Source organism: Dipteris shenzhenensis, chromosome 27 (assembly GCF_047967505.1).
Source record: "Dipteris shenzhenensis isolate YYH24624 ecotype China chromosome 27, Dip_SZ_1.0, whole genome shotgun sequence".
In the NCBI taxonomy this organism is placed as follows: Eukaryota; Viridiplantae; Streptophyta; class Polypodiopsida; order Gleicheniales; family Dipteridaceae; genus Dipteris; species Dipteris shenzhenensis.
The window spans coordinates 34,819,690-34,844,970 of record NC_141622.1 but is presented as its reverse complement, the minus strand read 5'-3'; the positions used below and the strand labels follow the sequence as shown (position 1 = coordinate 34,844,970).

Sequence of the window (25,281 nt, the reverse complement as noted above, 5' to 3'; positions counted from 1 at the left end):
CGAGCCTCGCAGTCGACGACTCGACGGAAATCGGGATCTCAAACGCTTCGCCCGTTGGGTCCTCCCGCATGCTCGCTTCCTTGGAAAACTTCAGGTCATGCACGAGATCATGATTGGATGCTGTTGGCATTCCGAAAGCTTCACTGCGTAGATCTAGAATCGTGCAGGAAGAGTGGCACTGTCACCTGTGGCAACTTGCACGACTCGAGAATCGAGAGACCAAGCGCTGCAGCCTGCTAGCTCTCTGCGACGATGACGGCGGAAGGACACCAATACGGATGTACGTTGCAGAAGAGTTTGAGTTGACCGGAACCCAACACGCGTCGTGGAAGAGAGTAAATCTCAGCAGTCACAGCAGTGGAAGCGGCAGGGGATCTGGCTAGGTAGCCCGAAGGGTTATAGCGGACGACAGTACAGTGGGAGGGGCGGGAAATCGAGCAGTCAGAGTGGGAGAGTGAAGGACTATCGAAGCGAAGAGCAACGAAAAGCACAGGGCGGTGAGAGTAAGGGTTTAGGATTTCCGAGACATCTTCATCTGTCTGTTGGGACAGCTTGGGAGGTCTACAGGAAGGGAGGATAGGATGTCTTCAATGGGCCAATGTCAAGGTAGATGGGAAGAACCTGCGAGTTGAAGAGAGACGGGCGACCAAATCCTCATCGAGACAGCAGAAAGCAAGCGACGGGTTGAAAACAGAGGCCTGATAAGGAGAGAATTGTTGGCGATGGAGTAAGGCAGCAGAGCGAGAGAGAGAGCAAAAGACAATGAGAGTGAGAGCATGCCTTCGTTTTTACTTTGCCGTTGCCATAGTTACTTAGCATTTCTCGTGTCTCCATTTCCTTTATCGAGCCGCTCGACCAAAGTGGGTGAAGCGGTATTTTCCATCCTGGGACCCCGTCCTCCAAACTTCTTCCACCACCTCGAAGACATCGTACCCGATCGAGGCCGTATTCAAGCGTACTTCTGCTAATTCTAATCGTGGACCGATTGGAGGCGACGAAGGGCTGGAAACTGGAAGGACTGAAAGTTAAGGTAGGACACTAAAGGTGGAGGAAACGAGGGGGAGGAGATGCCTGAGCTCGCTGGAGGTTGCAGCATTAGTTAGAGCAGAGGCCTGGGCTATGGCGGATTGGCAAGCACAGCTGAATTGGGGAGGAAGGTTGGCTATGGCGGATTGTCAAGGAGCAAGCTCAGCTATGGCGGAATGGAGCAGAGAGACGATGGGGTTCAGTGCAAATCTTTGCCAAAGCTCTTGAAAATTCAATCGCCATAGCTTATGAAATACTTCAGTTCACCATAGCCAGAGCTTCTGAAATGGATTGTCAAGAGAGCAAGCTCAGCTATGGCGGATTGGAGGTGTGAGAGCCGATGGGATTCATTGCAAATCTTTGCAAAGGCTCTTGAGATTCAATCGCCATAGCTTTTGAAATTCTTCAGATTTCTGAAATTCCAATCGCCATTGCAGAGCTTTCCTGGACATGCAATCGACATGCAATCTTCCATCGCCATAAGCCAGAGCTTGTGACATGCCAGTCTTCGGTTTCACCATAGCCAGAGCTTGTGAAATTCCAACCGGCCATTGCAGAAGCTTTCCTGCACATGCAATCTTCCATCGCCATTACCACCACCAGTTTCTGCTGCGATTTGGACACCCAATTATTTGCTTGCGAGCAACACCATAACCCAAGCCAAGGGAGCTTCATCCCCCTGTGAATGGTTGTAGGAGGTGGATTTGCACGCCATGGAAGACCAACCCACAACAACAACAACAACAACAACAACAACAACATCAGCAACAAGTGCTATAGCATCATCAGCAACAAGATCCTCCTGCCGCTCCCGATTGCACTTGTGGCTCCTCCGATTTAGTACTAGCATCTTGCTCTGGACCTGCCTCATCCAAATCATCGCCCTTGGCCACCTCTGGCAATCTCGCCTCCTCCACGGCTGGCCTCCTTGCCTCGACTCTGCCCACTTTCCTGCCCGCTCCTCCTCCCCCCCTTCATCTATTTCCGCCGCCTCCTATCCCCTTCCCAGTATGTCTTCCCCTTTCACAACCATCACTTTCTCATTCTCTCATTTCTTGCAAAACGTCACTAATTCTCGAGACACGGATCGTTGTCCCCGCTAAGCATTACCTATGTTTGGGAATTTTGTAGGCCCATCAAGAAACCCATTCTCACACTCCTAGTCTTTTTCCTTTCCCAATGTTTCGGATGCTCATCTCACCCAGTCCTGCTATATGCATGCAGGAGTGTACAAAAACAACGGCTATCTACTGGTGTCGTGTAATGGAGGCCTCAATCAAATGCGTGCTGCGGTACTCTGCTCTAAACGCTTTTTAGTTAGTAGGTAGCATTCTGTTCTCTTCCCAGCCAATCATTGCTTGTGTCGTGGGTACTCTCATCTGAAAGGTTGTACTTTTCATAACAGATTTGTGATATGGTTGCGATCGCAAGGCATCTGAATTTGACTTTGGTGGTACCAGAGCTCGACAAGACTTCGTTTTGGGCAGATCCAAGGTACCCTTCCAAACAGGAATCTCATAACATTTTGCATTTACATTTTATTGAGACTCTTGGGCCCGCCTTCATATGCTTTGTAAAGTCCTGATTTGCCTTAAAACGAAGATAGCCTTCAATAAATCTCAGAACAATATAACATGGAAAACAAGCTTGTCATGGGGCCTGTCCAGTGCGATACGAGAAGGAAAGATGATGCGCGAAGTGCAATGGGAAAGGGCGTCATTCCCACCCAAATACGGGTTAGCACTGGAAAAGGGCTATTGCCTTGCCCTCAACCTCTCCTTATGCAGTTTAATGTCAGAGGGGAGCCTTCCCGAAAGTAGCAATGGGCTATTGCCTTGTCATCAACCCATCCTTGTACAGTGCAAGGGGAGAGGGGGCTTCTCGATTTGCTGACAGAAGCCTCAAAATATGAAATCTCAAACATCAAAGTAGAACCAAAATGAAGCCCTTTTACTCTCGCAAGGAAGATACTAGGAGAAGACCTCTGTAGCAAACGCTAGATGTCAATAGCGGGATCAAGAGCTAGCTTGAACCCTTTGCTAGAGAACTTCCCTTCTGAATCAGTCCCTCGAAGTGAGCTGGGGCTCCATTGAGGTGAAAGGTACATGATGGTGACCCCTCCATACGCTGCTTTGGATCTCCTCGTACATTCAGAAATGAATGAGTGAAGGTTTTATGAACAGTCTCACCTCACACCAGATCTGTGAAATCCCTGAAGTGAGGACCTATTCTAGGTTATGCTGGGTCACGGTGATTAAACAGTTAGATTCTGTGGTAGGTGGCCTCCAATCTGCGATTCAAGAAGCACAAGGGAGGATTCATGTGAAACACCAAAGTTTATTCATCATATGTACATGGGTTGGCCACTATTCTGCCTGGGTGACTGCCTCGTGCTAAGTATCCGATATACTCCAAGGTGAGCCGTCTGTCCATTTTTACTGCAGGCATACACATGGCCTTCTTAGAGAACTTATCCACCAGGACATAGATGCAATCGTGCTGTGTCTTCGTTGCTGACAACCCTTCAAGTCCATGGAGATGGACTCTAATGGCATCGATGGAACTCGTAGGGGATGGTACAATCCTTGTTGAACCTTCATGTTCTTATTTTGATGAAGCCTCCTTCAGACCTGGTGGACATAAACTTGTCCATTTGTATAGATATTGGTGCTGGAATAGTAATCCAGATATCTATCAATGTTGCCCTGGGTAGGATACAGTATATGAGTATAAACTATCCCAAGATTTATGCCAGATGTATATAGCTTAAGCTAGTCAGTAAAAGGAGGGATTTGGAGTTGGTGGCATGCTGAGGAATCAACTTTCCTGTTAGTCACGCTTAATTATAAGATGGAACTACTCTTGAGTATGTGGTCCAATTCACATGCCTCAAGTTGTGTACCTTTGGGGCTGGTGATCACTGTCAACAGTCACCTCGGTTCCCAACAATTAGAGCGTCCAATGGTTTAAAGTTCAACCAGTGCATACAGCTCTTGTCATGAATAGTATACTCAAGTTTAACATCTGGCAGGATAGCTTAAGTAAGCTGCTGGATGGCCCTGCTATGTGAGAACAGCTTCAATTTCATAATTGCTTGCCTACCTCAAATGCCATGATGCTGGAATAAGTGTCTGCTTCCATTTGAGAATGCATGTTGTTTGGCAGGGAGGCAAATAAAGGTGGCCCTACCCTTGGTCTACGGGCTGCACATAGTGTATGGCCTCATCCATCTATTCTCTTCTTTCATAGTAAAATCTGACACCTTGCACTCTCTGGGCTTATATACGTTTCTTCATCCATCTCTACTCAGTGCCTCAAAACAGGAAGCATTCTCCATGCTTCCCATTTGAGGCTTATAAAGTATGGCCTCATCCATGTACGCTTTTCTTTCATAGTACAATCTGACATCAGGCCTTCTCTGGGTTTCTTCATCCATCTCTACGTAGTGCCTCAAACAGGAAGCATTTCCCAGGTGAAGGCTGTTAAAATGCAGCAGCTGCTCTCAGATTTTGCTGATATGCCAAATTCAGCTACCTCTAAAGAGAGATGTTGATCATGCCATAGTTTTGGAGCCTGGCAGTAAATCCACCAACAAGGCTCCATACCGTCTCTCTAAAGTGGAACGGGAGGCAAAACAGGTGCGGGAGTTGCTTGAGAAGGTTTTTATTTCTCAAAGCACTTCTCCCTTTGTCTCCCTCGTGCTATTGTGAAAATGAAAGATGGCTCATACCACATGTGCATCGACGACAGAGATCTCAACGAGGCCACCATTAAAAGCAGATTTCCAATTCCTAGAATGGATGGTCTGTTGGATGAGCTGAAGGGTGTTATGTTCTTCATGAATATAGATGTTTGGCTTCAATGAAGGGGGGAAAAGGGGACTAATATAGTAGTACACGAGTGGAATTAGAGGAAATTGTGGAAGGAACTATACTTCTAAGTCCAACCCATCAATTTTGTAGGGAATTTTGATGTGGCATCTACTTTTATCCCCTTACTCTCCTCCTTCCTCCTCCCACGTTCATGCACCGTCTCTCTCTCTCTCTCTCTCTCTCCCCCTCTCTCTCATGAACGATGGGAAGCTATTGAATATAAAAATACCTCGGGCAAGACATATGAATGAATAGAAGGCATCTAATCTACCAAATGAGAACCATGATTGAAAGGTAGGTGGGCAAGATCCAGGGTCCCAAGAGAGGAAAGAATCTGCAAGCTCTTCCCCACAGGAGAGGTAGAAAATGAGCAGCATGTACTCCTACGATGCTGAGCCTATGTACACATCAGAGAAAGCTATGGGGACAACAGAAGCAACCTGAAAAATTGGTTGGAGCAGCCAGCAGAAAAGCTAGGAAGCTACATAAAAGACACCACAACAAAGTTCTCAGACTAGTGCACCAACTAGCTCAATAAGTACTCAACACATAGCAAGTCTTTAATATTTCTTTCACTAGATGTAAAGGATCACTATTTGTTTATAGTCATCAATAGTCCCATAGATCTTGAAGGGTCTCATGCGGACTTTAATACAATCATATCATATCATCTCTCTCTCTCTCTCTCTCTCTCTCTCTCTCTCTCTCCTGTAGCTCCCGCTGCCTTACAGTACAGGCCATACAACAGCCTACAATTCGTACACACACGCTGCCGCTGTACAGTTGCCTACTTCAGCCTCCCACCACCGCTGCGCGCCTTTAGCCCTCAGCCTCCAGTCTCCCTTTGTCATACAGCCTGTATAGCAGAACCCTTACAATGGTACAAGCCGTACAGCAATAGAGCAGCCTTTCTTCCAGGTCGTCACATATTAGCAGAGCAGAGGGGGGGAGACCTAATACACCTCAAACTGGGCTGATCCCCTAGCCTAGTTTGAGGGGTTAGCTTCAGCTAAGGGGTCCATAGATTTGCACAGGCTACTATTATGGAGTCCCCCTCTTTCCCTACGATGAAGCAGTTGGCCACCACACCAGCCAGCAAGCCCTCCTACTCTGATATTGCAGCCTCATCAGCGACACCCCGCCCGTATGCACTATACTTTAAGCGAAGGATTGGATCGGACCCGCAGGAGCAAATCTACTATCCACATCAGGAAGTAAGAGAGCTCGAGCTTATGGTAGCATCTCTCGGGAAGAAAGTGAAGGAGATGGAAAATAATGGTAAGCAGGATATCATTGCTGAAGTTCTACAAAAATGCAGCTCATCTCTACCAGTCCCAACACTTGTCTCCACGGTCGAAGAGATGATCACCACTCGGGTCAGCTCAGCCAAGAAAGAGATGGCTATTACAGCCAACAACAAAATCAACAAAGTAGATCTTTATACAGAGGTAAAAGAGCAGGAAAACATAGCAAAAAATAAGAAAATATTGTGCATTGGGAGGTTGCCAGAGGATTTCCTTGGCTGTCATGTTGATGATTTTACTGAGGGATACACAGAAGAAGAAAAGTTCACGTGTCTCAAGAAGGAGATACCATAGAATGGGATGAAACTGACATTAGTTGTATCTCTCAGAAGGGAACACAAGTACAAGTTTATGTCATAAAGAGGGCAAGAAGAACCAAGCTTCTTCGACAGACACTCCGACTCACTTGCTTTGTGAAGGAGGCACGCAAAGCTGGAAAATGGGCAGTCTATCGTGATGGACAAGCCTGGATTCTTGATTTCAAATCGAAACCCAAAGACTCTCATTCTTAAACTGATTGTATTCAAGGCGTTTTTCTAAGATAGTAGCTAGTTATGCATGTAAATAATTGGGGCTGAGTTGCCTTGAGCACTCCCTCAACTCTTTGGATACCCAGATGTATTTGCAATTTTTTTGGGGTGTACCTTGTCCCATAGACCTATGAGGCCTCCTGCAGACGTTAATAGATCTCTCTCTCTCTCTCTACCCCTTTCCTTAACTTCTCACTCCTTCCCCTTCCTCTCTCTCTCTTTTGCTATTTCTACCCTCTTCTCCTAATCTGTCAGGTCCCTTTCTTACAAGCCTCACATAGGATTGTATTTGCACTCACTTGCATCTCGTTTGGCAAATGGTCTGAGTAAATAAGATCACCTTCTCGTCCTTTGACTCATAGCCAGGTTGGAGTGTTATATGGAGCCTCAATAGGGCATGCTTTACTTTATTATTTGATTGGTCTTTCTCCACTTCAGGGTTCCGTTGGTTGCGATCTCTTACCTATTCAATGACTTCATCTACACACTGATGACATGTAATTAGAGGTAATCTAGTGATGGACACAAATCTTTTTATAAATTTGTTCAGAGAACATTTAGTTTGTATTAGCTAGTGGTGCAAATGTTATGAAGATTCTCAAGCTGCTAGACTCAAGCCAAAGACTTTGCATGCATTTATGATTGATGAAGTATGGCATGACTTGGCATTATGCTTCCTACTCATTGTATGCTCAGTACAAAGACTTTGTATAAATGGATGCTCAAGTATGTGTGGGTGTGTGGATTTGTATGTGTGAGAGCGTATTTTTATACTATGGCTCACTGTTGGGCACTGATGACGTCAATGGTGATGTCATAGTAGCTAGTCCTTGCTATGTGTGATGGAGTTTATGGTTTTCAACCTTATGAGTGACTATTATGAGATTGAAACTGCACTATGTTGTGTTTTTAGAGGATGAGTTTGGGAATGTTCCTGGATTCATCTAGGTATATGCTGCCTACTCATTGACTCTTTCTGAATATTGCCAAGGACTGGGATATTTTCTTGTTTTGCATGATGAGTGTAAGGGCTTTGACCTTTCCTCATGTTGTAATTTTAAGGTTTGGAACTAGCCCTTGTGCAATGCTCTTCCATCCCTTCTTTCTTTTTTGGGGACGTCATATAGTTTCTAAATTTAAAATAGAAAAATTGCTTTAAAACAGAAAATTTACTTCAATTGAAGAGAAGCACTTGGATGCACCTTGCAAACTCATGGTAAATCCAATCAATAGCTGCCTATTTTTTAGCATTAAGTGTGGCCTGATATTTTAAGACACTGTCCTACTATCTAGGATTTTTTATGAGGAGGGATTTTGATGAAAACCTTTTCCCTTCATGCATTTGCTAAAACTTCCATTCATACGACTTCTATTTCCATATTTGCTCATTGCTCTGGAAACCCCCGGCCGGGTCCCTCCCCTTTCCTTCTTAGCCCCTCCACCCCTAACTTTTTAAAGCATTAGACAACTCAGTACACTTTGCCCCCTATGCTGCTCTTTTGCCTACCATAGCTTGGAAACTTTCCAGTGCCCCACTTCCAATCGCTGCTGCCCTTTTTTTCTTAATCCCATCTTTGTATTTCCATCTCTTTCCACTTCTTGCCTTGTTTGGGGTGAATAACGGATGTAAGTGTAACCAATAGGAGCCAATGTGACAGAAACAAGTGCAGAAGCAGCTGACTGACTGAGTGATTGAGAGAATGACTGAATGTGGAAGTGAAGCTTATCCATAGTCAATGGGATGGTTAATGTTAAGGCGTTTGAATGCCAATCAAATGAAAATGGTTAGCTATATGAGGACCTACATGCAAAACAAATGCTTGTGGGAGGCAACTTTCCTATTATAAGATATACTTCTATTCTAAGATGTACTTAGAATTATTTAATTGTGCTGCTATGCTTTGTAGGTGCTCTGTATTGATGTCGACAGTTTGATTGTAATTCCTGTGTCTTGATAGTGATTTCGGGGATATTTTTGACGTCAAGCACTTCATAGCATCAATAAGAGATGAAGTACGAATAGTAAACAATGTTCCTTCAAAATATTACGCGAAGTTCAAGAAAGGTGAAATCATGTCTATGCCTCCGGTCAGCTGGTCCAACGAGTCTTACTATCTAAATCAGGTTAGTGAGACATTTCTTTTGTTTGGTTCTGTGTGTATGTGTGTAACTCGATGGGAATTTGACAGTTCAAAGAATACTGATCTGTTACAGATACTTCCATTGCTCAAGAAACACAAAATTCTTCATTTTAGCAAAACTGATGCACGACTGGCAAACAATGGACTGCCTTTAGAGATGCAAAAGCTAAGATGCCGTGTCAACTATGCGGCTCTTAGATTTACTCCTCGCATTGAAGAACTAGGTCAAAAGTTGGTTCAGATTCTCCGAGCGAAGGGCCCATTTTTGGTGCTTCATTTGAGATACGAAATGGATATGTTGGCCTTTTCTGGCTGCACCAATGGATGCACTGACACAGAGACAAAAGAACTCACCAAAATGAGGTTGGATGATGTGCATACGTTTGGCTATTGTCTCCCTTCTCCTAAATATTGTTCTTGGTCTGACATGCTTATCATTTCAGATATGCATATCCGAGGTGGAAAGAGAAGGTTATCGACATGGAGCAGAAGAGATTGGATGGTATATGTCCTCTTACCCCCGAGGAAACTGTTCTGGTACTAAAGGCATTGGGGTTTGACAAGAACACCCAGATATACATTGCAGCTGGCGAAATCTATGGCAGTGAGAGGAGGATGGCTCCACTATATGCGACTTATCCAAAAATTGTATGCTCCATCTTGTGGCAAACCTGCACTCATTCTTTTTTTGTTGGGGGAGGAGGGGGGGGGGGTTGAAAGGGGGGGGGAGGGGAGGATGAGGGGGACTCTTTACATTATGGCACGAGTACCTGAAGCATATATCTGGGGAATTGAAAATACACGCGTGCACACACATTTGTGCAACCAGCAAAGAGCTAACAGTTTTCTACATGTGCATGTGCGCGCGTGTGTGTTTTTCACCCCCCTCCCCCCCAAAAAAAAGTGTGTTTGTGTGTGTGTGTGTGAGAGAGAGAGAGAGAGAGAGAGAGAGAGAGAGTTTATTAAAAGTCTTTCGGATGACCAAAGGGTCTATGAGACTAAGAGAATCTGATACAATGAACTGAGGGGTGGAGCCACTAAGCGGGCATCAACACCCATGATGAATACAAAAGAAAACATGTAATCCTGATCATAATGGCATCGATGCACAGGGAGAAAAAAACTCTTCGAGCTCATGGAGTGGGAGCTGGTAGGGGCATCAATCCTAGGGGAGGGATGTCGATGTGCCAGGCAGGTGTGGTGGGCATAAAACCTGTGATGGAGCATTGCCGATTGTCGACACGTGTAGTCTGCTGTGGTCTGCTGGCTATAGCCCTGCGGTGGTGAACAAGTGCCACTGTCACTCCTTTAGGTCATCCCTCCGGTCCGGCTAGCATGGAGGGAAGGTCCCCTAATGTGATCTGTACCTCAGTTTGCTGGTGAGTCTGACGTATCTCTGGCTTTGGCTCAAGTCCTTGCGGTCACTGTCTCCGTAAGCTCTATGTTTACCTATCGATGACACATTTCTTTTCGTTCTTATGAGTTATGTTCTGATCAATAATGCGAGTGTTTAGCCCTATCCAAACCTACAATCCTACCATTTTTTCTGGCTACCCAAAGAGGTTAGGCAGATTCACTGGTAGAGATATTTTATCTTGTGTTTCTCTCGAATGTGCTGATATGCCTGGCATGGGAGAAGTATATGGGGTTTTCTTCAATGGGCATATTTTGCAAACTTTGTTCTCTCTTGGCACATCTTCCCATCTGCTTGTTTCCATATCAAGCTCATGAGAGCTGATTATTCACCATCTCTAGAAGATAGAAGTTCTAACTTCTCATTTAGATACTCTTGGCTGACACCGAGTTAATTACCTTCTGTAAAATCCATCTTCTCCTTTGGTTCATGCCCTAGCTTATGTAGGGATTTTTGTATTACGAGCTCTTTGATGTCACTGTCTTTATAAGGGAGCTCTAATGCATCTTTCCTGATATTCCATTAAATTAAATGTGTGCCCTAGTCCAAGCTTTTATTTTCTGCCATTGTCAAATGAGGAAGATCATGCATGTCTATTTTTCCGACTTAAAAAGGTAGTGAATGTCATGACATAGGGCTTCCCTTTCCAATGGTGTCATGCTTGTCTTTGCTGGTAGAAATGGTAGGACTTTGCAACCTTAGTCCCAATTCTTCCATTGGATGTTTTAAACAAGTTCCCTACTCTCTTCCAATATGGGTGTGTTCAGAAGTGCAAACTTAGGCATCCATAGAGAATCACTATTGTACCAGCATAGTGTATATAGATTTTATCATCTCCCGATTCTCAATGTGTGACTTTGTTTCAATTACTTCTGAATTTAAAGAGTGCTTCCATCCACCCTAGTTTTCTATTCTTCATGCATTCGATTTGTAGAAACTCTAGACCCAAGTGTTTATATGATTGAAACGTCTAGAAAGCTTTTCCTTCAAATGAGAACATGATTTGTTTGTCTCTTGTTCCAAGGATAATGGTTTTTGTCTTGGTAACACTTATTTCCATCCGCAGGATGCTTTTCTAAGTCTGTGAGTAGAACCACATCATCTACATAATGAAGTAATAGAAGGGTGTAGCAGTGCATGTACAACTATGTGTCCTTGTTCAGTCGTCTAGCTCATCGATGAAGATGGAAAATAAAGAGTCAGGGAGAGAAGGCATTCTTGTTTATTGCTGATATCACTGTGTATAATAACCATGTCATTTGAGATTGAGCCATTGACTAGTTGCCTTGCTGTTCGGCTAGTATACTATAATTTAAAGAAGGTTTTGGGGGATTCCTAACCTTGTTATCCATGCTTACAACTTCTCCTTGGATAAAGTGTCGAATGCTTTTTGAAGTCTACAAAACAATAGTGGGTGCACTGTGTTTTGCCATCTTCTTGTGACCACGTGGTCAACTGTGTAGTGTTTCAGTTTGAAATGTACTTGAGATGGTGATATGGCACCACAACTTTTTCTATGTGCTGATTTTATGCTTCCATAGAGTTTGATCATCAGGTTGCTCACGATGATGATGTCGTAGTTTTTGGATCTTTATAAATTTTTCCTTTGAATATGGGGACTATCCTTGGTAGGAGAGTGTCCCCCACTCTTCTGCTGGAGTTTCAACTTATTTTTCCTTCTTGAATAGACACCTGTAGTTGAACAGAAAAAGAAGGGACTTTTTTTTTGGTTTGTCCCCATTTGGGAAGGCTTCTTTTATTTCCCATTCACAAATTGTTGTGAGGGTCAGTTTTGTTTCTTTCGTTCCCCATGTTAGCATCTCTGCAAGGAGACCCTCTGATTCCTTCCCTATGGGTAATTTCCTCAATATGTTCGTTTTTACGGTCTCTTTCTCCGTATTGATGAGGATTATGTTCTCCATTGTCTTTTGTCTCATCTCTCTTGTAGATATTCCCGATATATACTACCATGCCTTCCCATGTTGTTTCACATTTCTTTGCAGGAAGATTTTTAAATGAATTTCTTGCATCTCCCTTGACTTGTTCATATTGCTTCATTTGTTTTTCTTCCATAACTATCCTTTTCTTTCTTCTGTGAGTTGTGCCTTGTACATTTTTTTTCTGGTTTTTATTCTATTCTTGCTTGTCTTTTAGCATCCATAGTGTCTCTGTGTCTGGTGTTATAACATGTGTTGCATCACATCCCCTTGCTTTTGCCTCTATCGTTTTCCAAATGCACAAGTGCTATTTCTATTAATATCATTGTTAACCATCTTTACAATTGCCTAAGCCTGCTCTAATTGTTGTCAATACACATGTGAGTGGCCACTAGCTAACATCATATGTTGGGGGTTCTTTGTCTTCATTGGTTATCTAATTTCATATGTGGGGGTTCTTTGTCTTCATTGGTTATTTCTTCCTTGCTATTCCACTATTGTTAGGGAGATTGCTTGATTATCAGCTTCCAATGCTTTGTCATCAATTTTTAACTCTTTCACCTCATGGGAAGCATGTGCGCTGATTATAAGCTACTATATGACACTAGATCCATTTTAGGTCATGCATGTGTTAGGTCCTCTGTCATTGATAAAGTCGTACATATATGTATTTGTAGGATGAAACATCCACAAAGGGAGATAAATTTCTGTCCGTGAGGTGATGTGTCCTTTATCCTTGGAGAGTTTGTGCTTGTTTTTTGAAATCTCATCATTGGGTATCAGATCTTGCATGCAAACTGACATTTTGAGCACACAAACACTTTTGTTGTGTGGAAAGAAATCTTTTATTGCTGTAAAATAATTACATTCATGGTTACTTCGAAAGTGGAGTAACTACTACTCAACTGAAAATCTGAGTATAAGCTGTATATATACATCCTGATCAATCAAACGAGTCTGAACGCAATCATAGAATGATTGCTGCAGAGATCGTTTGAAAAAAACAAAAGATGAAAATAGGGGATCACCAAAGACTCTATGATTTCTGTCCATCCACAGAGTCCACAGTGTCTAGTAGCGTACCCATACAAAAAATAAGTCAAAACCCTGTCTAGTTGGATGAAAACCAAACAACCAGAAAAACCTGCCAAAAGTAACAGTAGAAAATCTCGCTCGAAGCCTCTGTCGGATGAGAGCGATGAAATTACAAGTGTGTGGACAGTGCCAGAAGATGTGAAGCACAGATTCAGCATGGTGTAAGCATCTGTGGCAAACAGCCGGAGCAATATGTCTATGTGCGAGTAACTGGCGAGATGGAAAAATGCCAAGTAGGACTCACCAAAGGAAAAGCTGTTGCCGAAGAGGGACTTTATAATGCCAAAGGAGACGCAGTCGCTTTCTCCACCACTTTAGTGGGCGATCCATATGCCAAACAGGATTGGCTCTGTCAGAAATCCAAGGCAGAAATAATAACACTTTATACAGAGATGACACTGTGATATGTGAGAGCTTCAAAGGACAGCTGAAGAGGAAGAAGAATGTAAAATCCAATCCTCAAGCCTATTCTGAAGTTCCAAACAAGGTACCGGCAAGAACGGTTGAAGCATTGCGGAAATCCGATGCCATAAAGGACGATAATGAGCTCCCAAACCGTATTTGCTAGTAGCCATAGAAAAGGATAAAAGAGTGCCATCATCTTGAAGTACATCCGCCACTGAAGAAATGCCTTTGAAAGAGAGAAAATAAGAACGTCTGGATTCCTGTATGGCCAAAGAAGGGTGGAATACTTTAGACCAATAAATATTCTCAGCCCTCAAAGAATTTCCTGACAAAGAATCCCGACCATTCCATTCCAAGTGGGATAAAATATGTTTCCAATCAAGAAGTAGACGAGAGACAAAAGGGCAGCCTCTGATCTTGCCTTGGATAGAGCCAAATAGGAAATCCCACTAGGTAAGCTGCCAATGCCCAAAAGCAGAAGTATCAATATGTAATAAAAGAGAGCGGATCATGAAAGCCCAAGGCTGATCTCCTTGCATAAACTGCAACATCATTTTCCCACTGTGAGCAAGTAGATGCATTTGAATATTGAGAGTGTTCAGACCTCCGTGCATCTTTGGAGAACAGAGACGATGCATAGAGAGTAATCTGAGACTTTTCTTGCCATTTTTTGAACACCAGAAAATTTCCATGATAGCAGACATAAAGGAAACCAGATCTGCCTTAGTGAACATGATGAGAGGCAGATAAAATTGTATGTATGCTATCAAAATGGATTGTGTTATTTGCAAACGAACATGTAATGGCCAAGTTGCAAGCTTCTAATATTCAAGTTTTGCCCTCAACTTTGTGAGCACCCGATTAGTTTGTTGAGAATGGGTGAGTCCCCAACCTAGAGGATAGCCAAGATGTCGAATCAATTGACAAGCAGGAACAATTTCCCTAGGCTATAAAAGACTATGCCATTCATGAGCATGCAACGGCAACAATTTTGATTTCTGAAAATTGACCCGAAGACCAGCAGCCGATCCATATGTAGAAAGAGCCTGCATAATCATGGAGAGATCACTCTGAGTATTTTTTGGGGTAAAGACGGAATCATCAGCATATGCTTGAGCAATCATGCTACGGCTGCCAGGAATCTCCAAGCCATGCAACTGGTGAGTGTCCAAAAGGTGGTCCAGATATTGAAGCATTGGATAAGTGGCTATGGCAAAAAGTAAAGCACTTAGGGGACATCCTTGCCGAACATAACAACCAAGAGTCCAGGTTGTGGAAATATCCCCTGAAAGTATGCAGGCAGCTTTACTATCTTGATATAGCCAAGTGATAACTTGCTGCATTTTTGTGCCAAATCCCAATGCCTGCATAGTCGATGAAATAAAATCCCACTTAATAGTATCAAAGGCTTTGGCAATATCAACTTGCAATAGCAAAACATCCTGCTGCATGTATTTGGCATATTCAATTCCAACATAGGCATTATCAATGTTATCTATGATATGCCTCCGCAGAACAAAACCATATCGTGCAGGATGCAACCCATCATGTAAAAACCCCTTTAGCCGATCGACAATCATTTTGGTAGTAATCTTGTAAATGATTGGCATAAGGGTGATAGGTCTCCAGTCAGCCAAAGATTCACAAATTTGCTTTTTTGGAAGGAGTTTAACAAGACCTCTCTTCCATGTGTCTGGCATTTTCTGATTTTGCCAAGCAGCGTTCACCATATGCAGCAATGTATGCTTCAAAAGAGGCCAATATTCTAGAAAAAACTCAACTATAAGACCATCCCATCTTGGAGATTTTCATCTACCACAGGATTTGATTTCATCTGACAATTCCCTCTCAGTAAAAGGTTCCTTTAATTCCAAAGTTTGAGTAGTGGAAATAATAGGAGAAACATGCTGTAATAGTAAGTTTCGTGCAGACAGAACCTGCTGCGAGGGAGGAACTGCAGAACCAAACTGCTAAGAGAAATGATGCACACAAACAGAAGCAAGCTGTGACCGTGAGGTAGTCCATGAACCATCAGGCAGAAGCACCCTGCAAATTTTTGATTTTAATCTCCTCTGATGCAAGCTTTTGAAAATTGTTTGGAAGAGCAGCCTTTATCTGTAAAGGCTCTTTGTCTTGCTCTAGTCTCCCATTTAGCCAGTTTCCTGTGATCATTGAGTTGAGGACAATGTCTAGCTTGGCATAGTGTTGTTTGCTCATGTGTTTGCTCATGCAGGGACAACGAACGAAGATGGCTGAGTTTGGTGAGGTTCTGACAAGTGAATTTGGCCTGAGCAATAGTTTCCCTCAGAGTCTTCATGTAAGACTTGCCATAACCTCTAATCACAACTTGCATTTTGGAAACAAAAGAATCCCATGCATTATCAATATCAATATGGCTGTGAGAAGACAGAGAATGAGATGCTTTAGTAACCATGGCCTTGAAAGCAGCATGCTGCAAATAGCTATTGTTCACGATCAGATGTCGCCTTCGTGGCAATCTATCATCTGGCATATCATAAAAGGATAACCTCAACCATAGAGGTGCATGATCTGAATGCACAAAGGCATAGTCAATCCACATTTTGCATGTTACATCACCATTTTGTTGCGGAGCTACACTATATCATCGATCCAGACGTGCCTGATAAGAAGAAAGGACATTATGTTGGAAGGTGTATCTGGGTGACAAAGGTTGCAATTCCTTCCAAAGATCAACCAAATCAAGATGCATCAGTAATTGAGACCATGCATGCCTTTCAGGGGTTAACATATGAGTATGTCCGGAGGTATTGTCACCTTGTTGTGGAGCATTATTGAAATCCCCACATATAAAGGCATGATATCTCCATGGATATTGTTGCATGGCATCCCAAATTGCAGTTCTTTCTCGAGAGGATTGAGGTGCATAGACAGAAGCAAATTCAAACACCTCTCCTTGAATGATGCATTGAAGAATAAGCCATCTGCCTTTATTGTCATTTAAAGCAATAACTGGCTGAAGCTCATGTTTGATCAGAAAGACTATCCCTGAGAAAGAGTGCTCCCCAGCATAGAAAATATCATAGCCACAGTAGTGACCTGTCTTTCCTGCATAGACATGTTGGTTGTGTTCTTGTAATGCCACTATGTCAGGCTGAAATCTATTGATATACAGCCACACAGATTTCCATTTCCTACTGTCACACATCCCCTGGACATTAAGTGGAAAACATTTGATATGAGCAGTCATATTTACAGATATTTATAGTAAAATAACAGCGATGTACAACAGCAAACTTCATGATGTCAGCCCTGCATTTCTATCTCAGGGTCAAGGCCTCTTCCCTGAGAAGAAATATCCACCTGAGGAGTAGACAGCAAAGCAGCAACCTCTTCTTCAGGGAAGAGTGTTCTGCTAGTTGTCACGGCAGCCCATGTGATCCCAATTCCTATATTGACCTCTGGGGAGTTTCCACTAGAAGATGCACCATTCCAAGTGCGAGGGGGTGGAAGTCTTCGAGCAGAAATAACTTTTCTTGGACTTTGCCATCCATCAATTGGAGGTTTCAGTCCTTCTGTTGAGGGTTGAATAGCAGGAGGTGAATGTGAAGAAACATTCCCATTTGAAACCACTGGAGCTTTGTCTTTATCTTGAGTTTCAAAAAACTGTCTACTATCTTTGTTTTTATTTCCAATAGAGGTAGGAGCATCCTTGGTAGGCATTTGAACAGGCAAAGTAGCAGGAGGCATTTTATGCTGATTCATTGGACACTATGAAGCCATGTGTCCAAATTTTTTGTAGTAAAAGCAAGCCCTTGCAAATAATCCCCATTTCAATTTATAAAAAGCACTTCCCATGTCGACATTGTTCACCGTGACTGAATAAGAGTCTGGTGTGGGATTATTAGTATCCCAGAGAATGCAAAATCGATTCGAGTTGCCATTAGGCCGTGGTGGGCAAACCACTTTGCCTAAAGTCGTTGCAATTTTAGGCAAGAGTGAAGCCATGCATTACGGGAAGTCTACAACTTCAACCCAGACCGGACATCGGTGTCGGATCAAAGCCTGAAAATCCCTTGTGGGAGACCATGGCAATACGTGTACCATTTGCTGCCCAAAAAAGAGGGGCGAATGTTCCAAAAGCATTTGGCTGTGAATCTCATCTACCATAATGACCTCAAAAAAACCCCTGCTGCATAGTGTACCTTGCGAACAAACGAGCCAGCCAGTGTGCGAGTCAACCAGTTGCCTACCTCTGCAGCAGGTGGCATCCAGCCTGGGAAAAATAAAATGACTGCATTTTTGGCATATTCTCTAACTGGATCCACAATTTCATCCACTTCAACCATGAGGCCAACCGATGGAACCGAGTCTTTTCACTCTTTCCTTGTGTCTGCAAAGCCTTCATGCATGACATCATAGACCAGTTGTGCCTCAATAGAATCATGTTCCGGGTCATGCTGACCCTCAGCCTGCTTTTGCTTCTTGCAATGAACTGAACGATCCTTTTGAAAAGTTTTTAAATAGGAATATTCAGCCATATCTTTGGAAGAAGGTGGAACCCAGAAAGGAGGTACCTGTAAAGTGATAGTAGAGAAAAAAATAGTCCAAAAAAAAAGCCCACAAAAAAGCCCTCAGAGAAGAGAAAAAGAGTGTATTTGTAAGAAGAAAAAGGGGAAAGAGAGATGTAGAGGTCGAGAAAAGATAAAAGACAGATTTAGAGAGGAAAAGGAGAGAAAAAACTAGTAAAAATTCCTAGATGAACTTTATTTTAGAAAGAAAGAAAGAAAGAAAGTTTATTAATGTCCACTGGAGACCTAAAAAGGTCTATGGGACAAAAGAGACCTGCTTATACATCAGTACAGAGAGGGCCATAGGCAACCTCCCTGGGAGTATCATTAGATTCCTCCAAAAAAACAAAACACATAGAACATAAAACATAAAAGGAACTAAGTACTAGGCTATGGAGTGGCCATTACATCAGTTTAAGACTGAGGGTCTTTAGATTTTGTCTTAAATTCTCTAATCACTGCAAGACCAACGATGACGAACTTATCGAGGAAAGGCCTGAAGATGTCGTTCATGAGTGTCATGAATGTGGCCGGGGCATTGTTTAACCCAAAAGGCATGGCTAAACATTCATAGTGTCCATACTTTGCTCGGAAAGCTGTCTTGTACTCATCGCCTTCTGGTATGCGAATTTCATGATAACCTGAACGAAGATCAATCTTTGAGAATTGTGTTGCGTGTAGAAGTTGATCGAAGAGGTCATCGATGCGAGGCAATGGATACTTGTTTTTGATAGTGAGCTTGTTGAGGGCTCGGTAGTCGATGCAGAGGCGCATTGACTTATTCTTTTTTTCCACAAGTAGTACAGGAGATTCGAAAGGGCTGCGATTGGGCCGAATGTGACCTTTGTCGAGTAGTTCGGTGACCTGTCTTTGGATTTCTTCATTTTGAGTGTAAGAAACCCGATAAGGAGGTTTCGACGGTGGATTACTGCCAGGAATAAGTTCGATTGGGTGATCCACTGGTCGTCGAGGTGGTAACTGCTTTGGCAATTCCTATGGAAAAATATCCAGGTAGGGCTGGAAAAAAGGTTGGTTGAGATATTCAGGAGGATCCTTTGTTGGTGTCTCCTCTACTGCCGTAACCAACAGAAGTGAAGTCTTTACTTGACGTAGGGCAGAGGCAACTGGGGTTGAAGGAGAGTCCCTAGAACCAGTTAGCTCAATAAGTTTTCCTTGGTGGACAAACTGGATAGTATGGCTGCGAAAACTGATTGATGGATCATAGTCGTAGAGCCACTGTTGTCCAAGTATGACATCATACCGAGAGAGAGGCATGATGTCGAAGCTCAACTTGTTCGTATAATGTTGGATGCGAAAAGACAAGTTTTTGATCCTGGTGTTGCACAAGAAGGTAGTTCCATTTGCGAGTTCAATCTGATAGTCCATGAGACTAGGACTGGTGGTCAACTGAAGTTTTTCGACCATAGAACTAGCTAGGAAATTATGAGAGCAGCCAGTGTCGAAAGAGGGAAGATTTTGGCGATGGAAAAGGTTCACCGGACCCAGAGACCCAAGAGGAGAGAAACGGGAGCAAGGAGCCTTCAAAATCGGTGTATAGATGTAGTCCACAAGCAAATTTCTGTATAAAATCGATCCAGGAGCCGGAGATGAACTGGCAGCAGCAACTTGTAGCAGCGAAACAGTCTGTACAGGCCGTACACCTGTACGAAATCTGTACGGGGCTGTGGCGGGCTGTACGGCAGATAGTGGCTGCTCCAAATCACCGTATTTTGAGCGCTGATACAGCGCAACAGGAAGCTGAGGCTCACGGGCTGGTTGGGGAAGGGTCTAGAGCTGTTGCGGAGGGCTAGAGCTCACTCTCTCTCTCTCTCTCACACACACACACACACCTCTCTCTCTCTCTCACACAGAAAGAAACACTTCTCTCTCACCTCTCTCTCTCTCTCACACACACACACCCCTACACACACACACACACACACAAACACACACACACACACACACACACACACACACACACCTACCTGCCTTTCAAGGGTTAACATAGCACACACACACACACACACTTTTTTTTGTGAAACTAGTAACTATATTATTAACATGAAATCAATGTACATGACATTAGACTCCAAAAGAGAGCCTAATGGAAGAACTCAAAAACAGTCAGAAAACACGTCAAGGCTAGTAGCATCCAAGTCCCTCGCAACATGACTGTCATATAAAGATTGCTTGAGGGACATTTTGAAGAAAGCATATGCCTGAGGAAACTGTTGTCCCATCCTAGCTTGGGCTCGTTTTTGGGTTCTATGGACTATTTGCACACACACACACACACACACATGCACACATATTAACGTCTACAGCAGGCCTTGCGGGCCTATGAAATACCTCAGTCTTGCATGGCTTCCTTTGAGGGTGGTAGAAATAGTACCACTCAGTCTCACATGGCTCCCTCTTAAGGGTGGTTGAAATCAAATTTCTCTCATCAAGAAACCTCAAAGTTTATGCTATTTACTCATCTAGCCCACTTGGCATTCTAAACTTTGAAGTCTTCTTTATGGGTGCCGAAAGAGCTTGTGTAAGTGCATAGGTGAGAGAGTTAGTTTCTGGCTTCCTTTGACGGTAGAAAGCAATATTTCTCTAGGCCTTGCATGGCTCCCTCTAATGGTGGTAGAAATCAAAACTCTTCCATCAAGAAACCTCAAAGTCAATTCCATTTATAGTTTTCTTTATGACTTGTGTAAGCTCATAGGTGAGAGAGTCACTATATTATATTTCTCTTTGATGTGATGATATGTCTAGAATATGAGAAGTAGATGGTGCACATCTCAATGTCTCGCAATGAGTATATTTTGTATACTCTTTCCTGGCTTGGTGTGTCCTTCCATCCAATCTCCACCTCAAGTTCATGAGATCTAGTTGTTGGTCTACATATTCGTTGTCTCAAAGAGTGAGATATTCTCGTTGAGATAACCTAGTTTCCCATAAATTAGCATTATTGGAGGACAGAAGAGTCAAACCTTTTGAACAAGGATATGACCAACATAGAGCTTGTATTGCATAAACTCCTAGACAAGATATGGGACTGAAGAAGATGGCCTAGCCTTTCCATCCGCTCAATGCTTATCTTATTCCCAATTATGGTGGTGGTTGTTTGGGATTGCATTCTTGTTGGCTGATCATGTGTTTCTTCATTTACGTGGAATTCATTGATGTTGCATAGTCGTAATGCAATTCATTGATGTGGCATGGTCATAATGGAATCATTGATGTGGCAGTCTTAATGGCGACATGAATTTTGTGTATGTGTTAGCAGCTAGTGCGTATAGTTTGACCCTCTAACTCAAATTTTGAAGAGATTTCAATTGTTTTTTTCCTCTTTCACGTTCCCCATAAAACCTCTCTAGTGAACAAGCTTGATGCTAATATTGTGAGATAATCACCATAAATACATGCACCGTACCTTGTACGAACCCTTGTGCTTGGTTGCTTCAATGACATTGCTCATGTCCCTTGTAAGACTATGAGAAGGTAAGGAATGTGTTGTTAGAGCTTCCTTTTCACAAGGTAGCATTCGATGTGCGTGCGTGCGTGTGTTAATAGGGTAGGAAATTCTAGTTCTTCTATTGTGAATCTCCTTTCTACCCTCTCTAGTCTGTTCTGATATCCATCGGCGAGTCTTGGAGCCCAAGTATGACATCCCCAGAGCATATCAGCATAGATATAAGGATTCTCTTATCCCCTAGTTCGTGATGCTTGATATTTTGTGTTTACTAGGGAGTCTAAAGAGTGCTTTCATCCCACTAAATTTGTTCTCTCCACACATGTATTCATTGTAGTTGTCCATGAACTCTAGGCTCGAGTAGTTGTATGATAAACCATTTTCAGATATTCTCCTTCAAATATAATTGCTACTGGTTTGTGTTAGTGCCGCATATTTCTATACTATGGTCTACACCCATTGTTGGGCAATGATGACGTTAGTGGGGATGTCATAGTAGCTAGTCCCTGCTATGCATGATGGAGTTTATGGTTTTCAACCTTATGAGTGACTATCATGAGATTGAAACTGCACTATGTTGTGTTTTTAGAGGATGAGTTTGGGAATGTTCCTGGATTCATCTAGGTATATGTGTTGGTGCTGCATGCCAAAAAGCTAGTAGAAAGGCATGAATTGTCTCTTTGAGCCTCTTTTGAGCTCTTGTGAATATTATCACTATATCAGCAAAAGGAGGTGTATCTTGGGGTTTGATCTTTGTCTCATTGTGTGTTCTCACGCAAGTATCTAGTTATCAACATGTTTCATTGTGAAATCTAAGCCGTCTTCTATCAGCTTGGTAGTTTGGCCATTATTGTCCCATAGAAGCTGAATGTATCTTCACTTAGTTCTTGTGGGCCTGCAACTTATCTTTATGAGAGTTCACCTTTGCCCTTTTGTTACCAACTCCTGTCATGACAAAGTGGTCGATTGTGGATCTCTTTGATGTTTGTCATGGATCCAACACCGTTGTGTCTACCTACATCTATGATTTTAGCTCTAGAATTGTGCCCTACAGCTTTGCCATAAGGTGGTCACAAAAGATTGCTCTGTAATTACTAGCATCTTTTGCAACACCTTTGAGAAATCTTGTTCTCTTTCTATGCAATGAGTTTTTCTAGATTTGTTGCCTTCCCAGTGGCTAATTTCCTTAGCCAGCTCTTGATGATATCTGCCTTTTGCCTCTAGACTTTCGCAAAGGACTGGTGTAAATGGGAGTGGAAAGGAAGGGGCGACGCTTTGTGAATTCCGAAGAGGGGGCTATGCACAATTCTTTGGGGAGCTTGCAATAAATAATATATTTGGTATCTAGAGGTGTCTTGACCTCCACTGCTGCTTGCATTCCGAGCACAAAACACATACTGCAATATTAAAATAAAAAATCCTCTTACACCATCTTTTGGATGGGGGAACGCCATTCCTTGGTAACTATGCTCCAAAGACATGCAAGTTGTGATAAGCTCATTCTTCGTACTACAGTCTGAGCAACCATGGTATCCTTCACTTTCACAAACGCTATTGGTACCTTTACCTCATCAGACCATCTCTCAATGGCAGAATCAAGTTAGTGTCACTAGGTTCGCATAGCTGATCTCAACAAATCTTTGGGTCGTCACCAAAATTGATTAGTCTTCTTGTAGTGTCTCGCATAGTGTCCAATTGGAGCTCACCACAGTAAAAACATTTTCTTGCGTCCACCACTAGAAGAATCCTTGTCCTCATTAGAATTTTCATCGTCCTTCTTTTTGTTGGACTTTCCTTTGTCAGGGTTTGCCTTTTCCCGAGCCCTTACCCTTGGTGTGAGCAAGAAAGGCTTGTTCTTGCTGTCCTATCCATCATAGATCTTTGCCCTACACCAATATAGCCGCCAATTCTTCAAAAGTGAACGGCTTCGATCTTTTCAATGTTATAGTGCTGGAGGCTAAGGCCTGAAGCTAGTAGACTAATGCAGAAAATGTACAACGTTCCAAAGGTTATCTCATAAAAAATTGTCACAGAAGTAGAATTTAGATCTTGGCAACTGCTCACTGCTGCAGCGGCTGCCAAAGAGATACTTGCTAAGACAACACATACAAGAGAGAGAATATGAGAGAACTTAGATATATTCTTTCACCAGATAAAAGGCAAAGCACATGAGCACAAGAAACCAGCAAAGGGCTGTGTATCTAGAAGGCTAAGAAACTCTGCTCTTGCTCCACGCTGCTGTGTTGATCCTGTGAACAAGGTTCTTCGATGGACGGTTTCCTTTTTTCCCAAATTGTATTGTGCTAACTTGGGCTATGAATGTATTCTATAATGCATAACAGGTTTTAACATCATTTTTTCTACCTGTAGGTGTTCATGAAGTTCATGTGTCACAAAGACTTACAAAGGAATGCAAGACTCTGCAATGTCTTCACCGTGCATGTTTTAGGTGTTTTGGGGTCTTGTAATAAAAGCACTTACAGTCTTCTTTATATCCTTTTTTAGGTGCGGAAGGAAATGCTTTTAAGTCCATGGGAGCTGAAGCCCTTTCAGAATCATTCTTCTCAAATGGCTGCTCTTGATTATTTGGTTGCAATAGAAAGTGATGTTTTTATACCCACTTATGATGGAAACATGGCCAAGGTTGTTCAAGGGCACCGCAGGTAGTGGCAGTCATGTCTATCGCATATTATCCTTGCAGATTGTATGATTGTTTATAGAAACCAATCTCTAATGATTCTTTGGGTCAAATTCATCTACTGCAGATACTTTGGATACCGGAAAACGATATCTTTGGATCGCAAAAAGCTTGTAGAGCTGCTTGATCAGCATCATAATGGGACCTTGGAATGGGATGAATTCTCTCGGGTGGTGCAGCAGGTGCACAGTGATCGTATGGGTGTGCCAACTAAAAGACATGTGATTCCTGAAAGGCCAAAAGATGAGGACTACTTCTATGCCAATCCTGAGGAATGCATTGCATAGCATTCTCACCGACCCCGCTATTGATTTCTCCATAGAGTCACTGAAAATGGTATAAAATATGTCTCACAAAGGCAAAGCTTTACTTCATGGTGAAGCTAATTGGTATATGGAATTCCTGCTCCTCTTAAGCGAAAAGCTTTAGCTTAATAGAGGTTTTGAATTCAATGCCAGGAGAGGAATTTGTATGTCCCAGGTCACAGAGCCACGGAAATTCTTACTGCTGTGCATTACAATGGTGGTCATCTGTTTTCTTACATTGTCTAACATCTGGAGATTGATTCTTTCTGATGTGCTCACAACAGTGAGTGCATACAGACCGCAAATTCATTGCATTAATTCTCTTGGGAGATTCTACGAGTCTGTTTACAATCTGGCAGACCTGTATTGTAATTATGGAATCGTACATAGTCATGGGGAGCCACATAATACAGCAGTCTTGTATTTTGATATCCTTAAGATTCCATGTACTTGTTACACAGCAATAAATTGGAACTAGGGTTTTGGGTGAATTGGTGTTTCTTCATTCGTTGATCTGCAGCTCAACAATAAGTTGCCAAAC

General features: G+C 42.8%; 1 protein-coding gene across 1 annotated transcript; it reads left to right on the top strand.

The window, feature by feature from the left end:
- Nucleotides 1–25,281, top strand: LOC147884207 (rhamnogalacturonan I rhamnosyltransferase 1-like). Its single transcript, XM_087398223.1, has 8 exons — nt 1–2,034; nt 2,251–2,318; nt 2,432–2,520; nt 8,691–8,856; nt 8,947–9,236; nt 9,317–9,521; nt 24,243–24,400; nt 24,503–25,281. Exons 1-8 carry the CDS (start codon nt 1,740–1,742, stop codon nt 24,720–24,722), a joined length of 1,491 nt encoding a protein of 496 aa, XP_087254349.1. The 5' UTR covers nt 1–1,739; the 3' UTR covers nt 24,723–25,281.

Coding starts and splice junctions, on each gene's coding strand:
- LOC147884207 (XM_087398223.1), top strand. CDS start 1,740: ATGGAAGACCAACCCACAACAACAACAACAACAACAACAACAACAACA. Junction 9,237..9,316: donor AAAGAACTCACCAAAATGAG/GTTGGATGATGT, acceptor TTATCATTTCAG/ATATGCATATCCGAGGTGGA. Junction 24,401..24,502: donor GTTGTTCAAGGGCACCGCAG/GTAGTGGCAGTC, acceptor CATCTACTGCAG/ATACTTTGGATACCGGAAAA.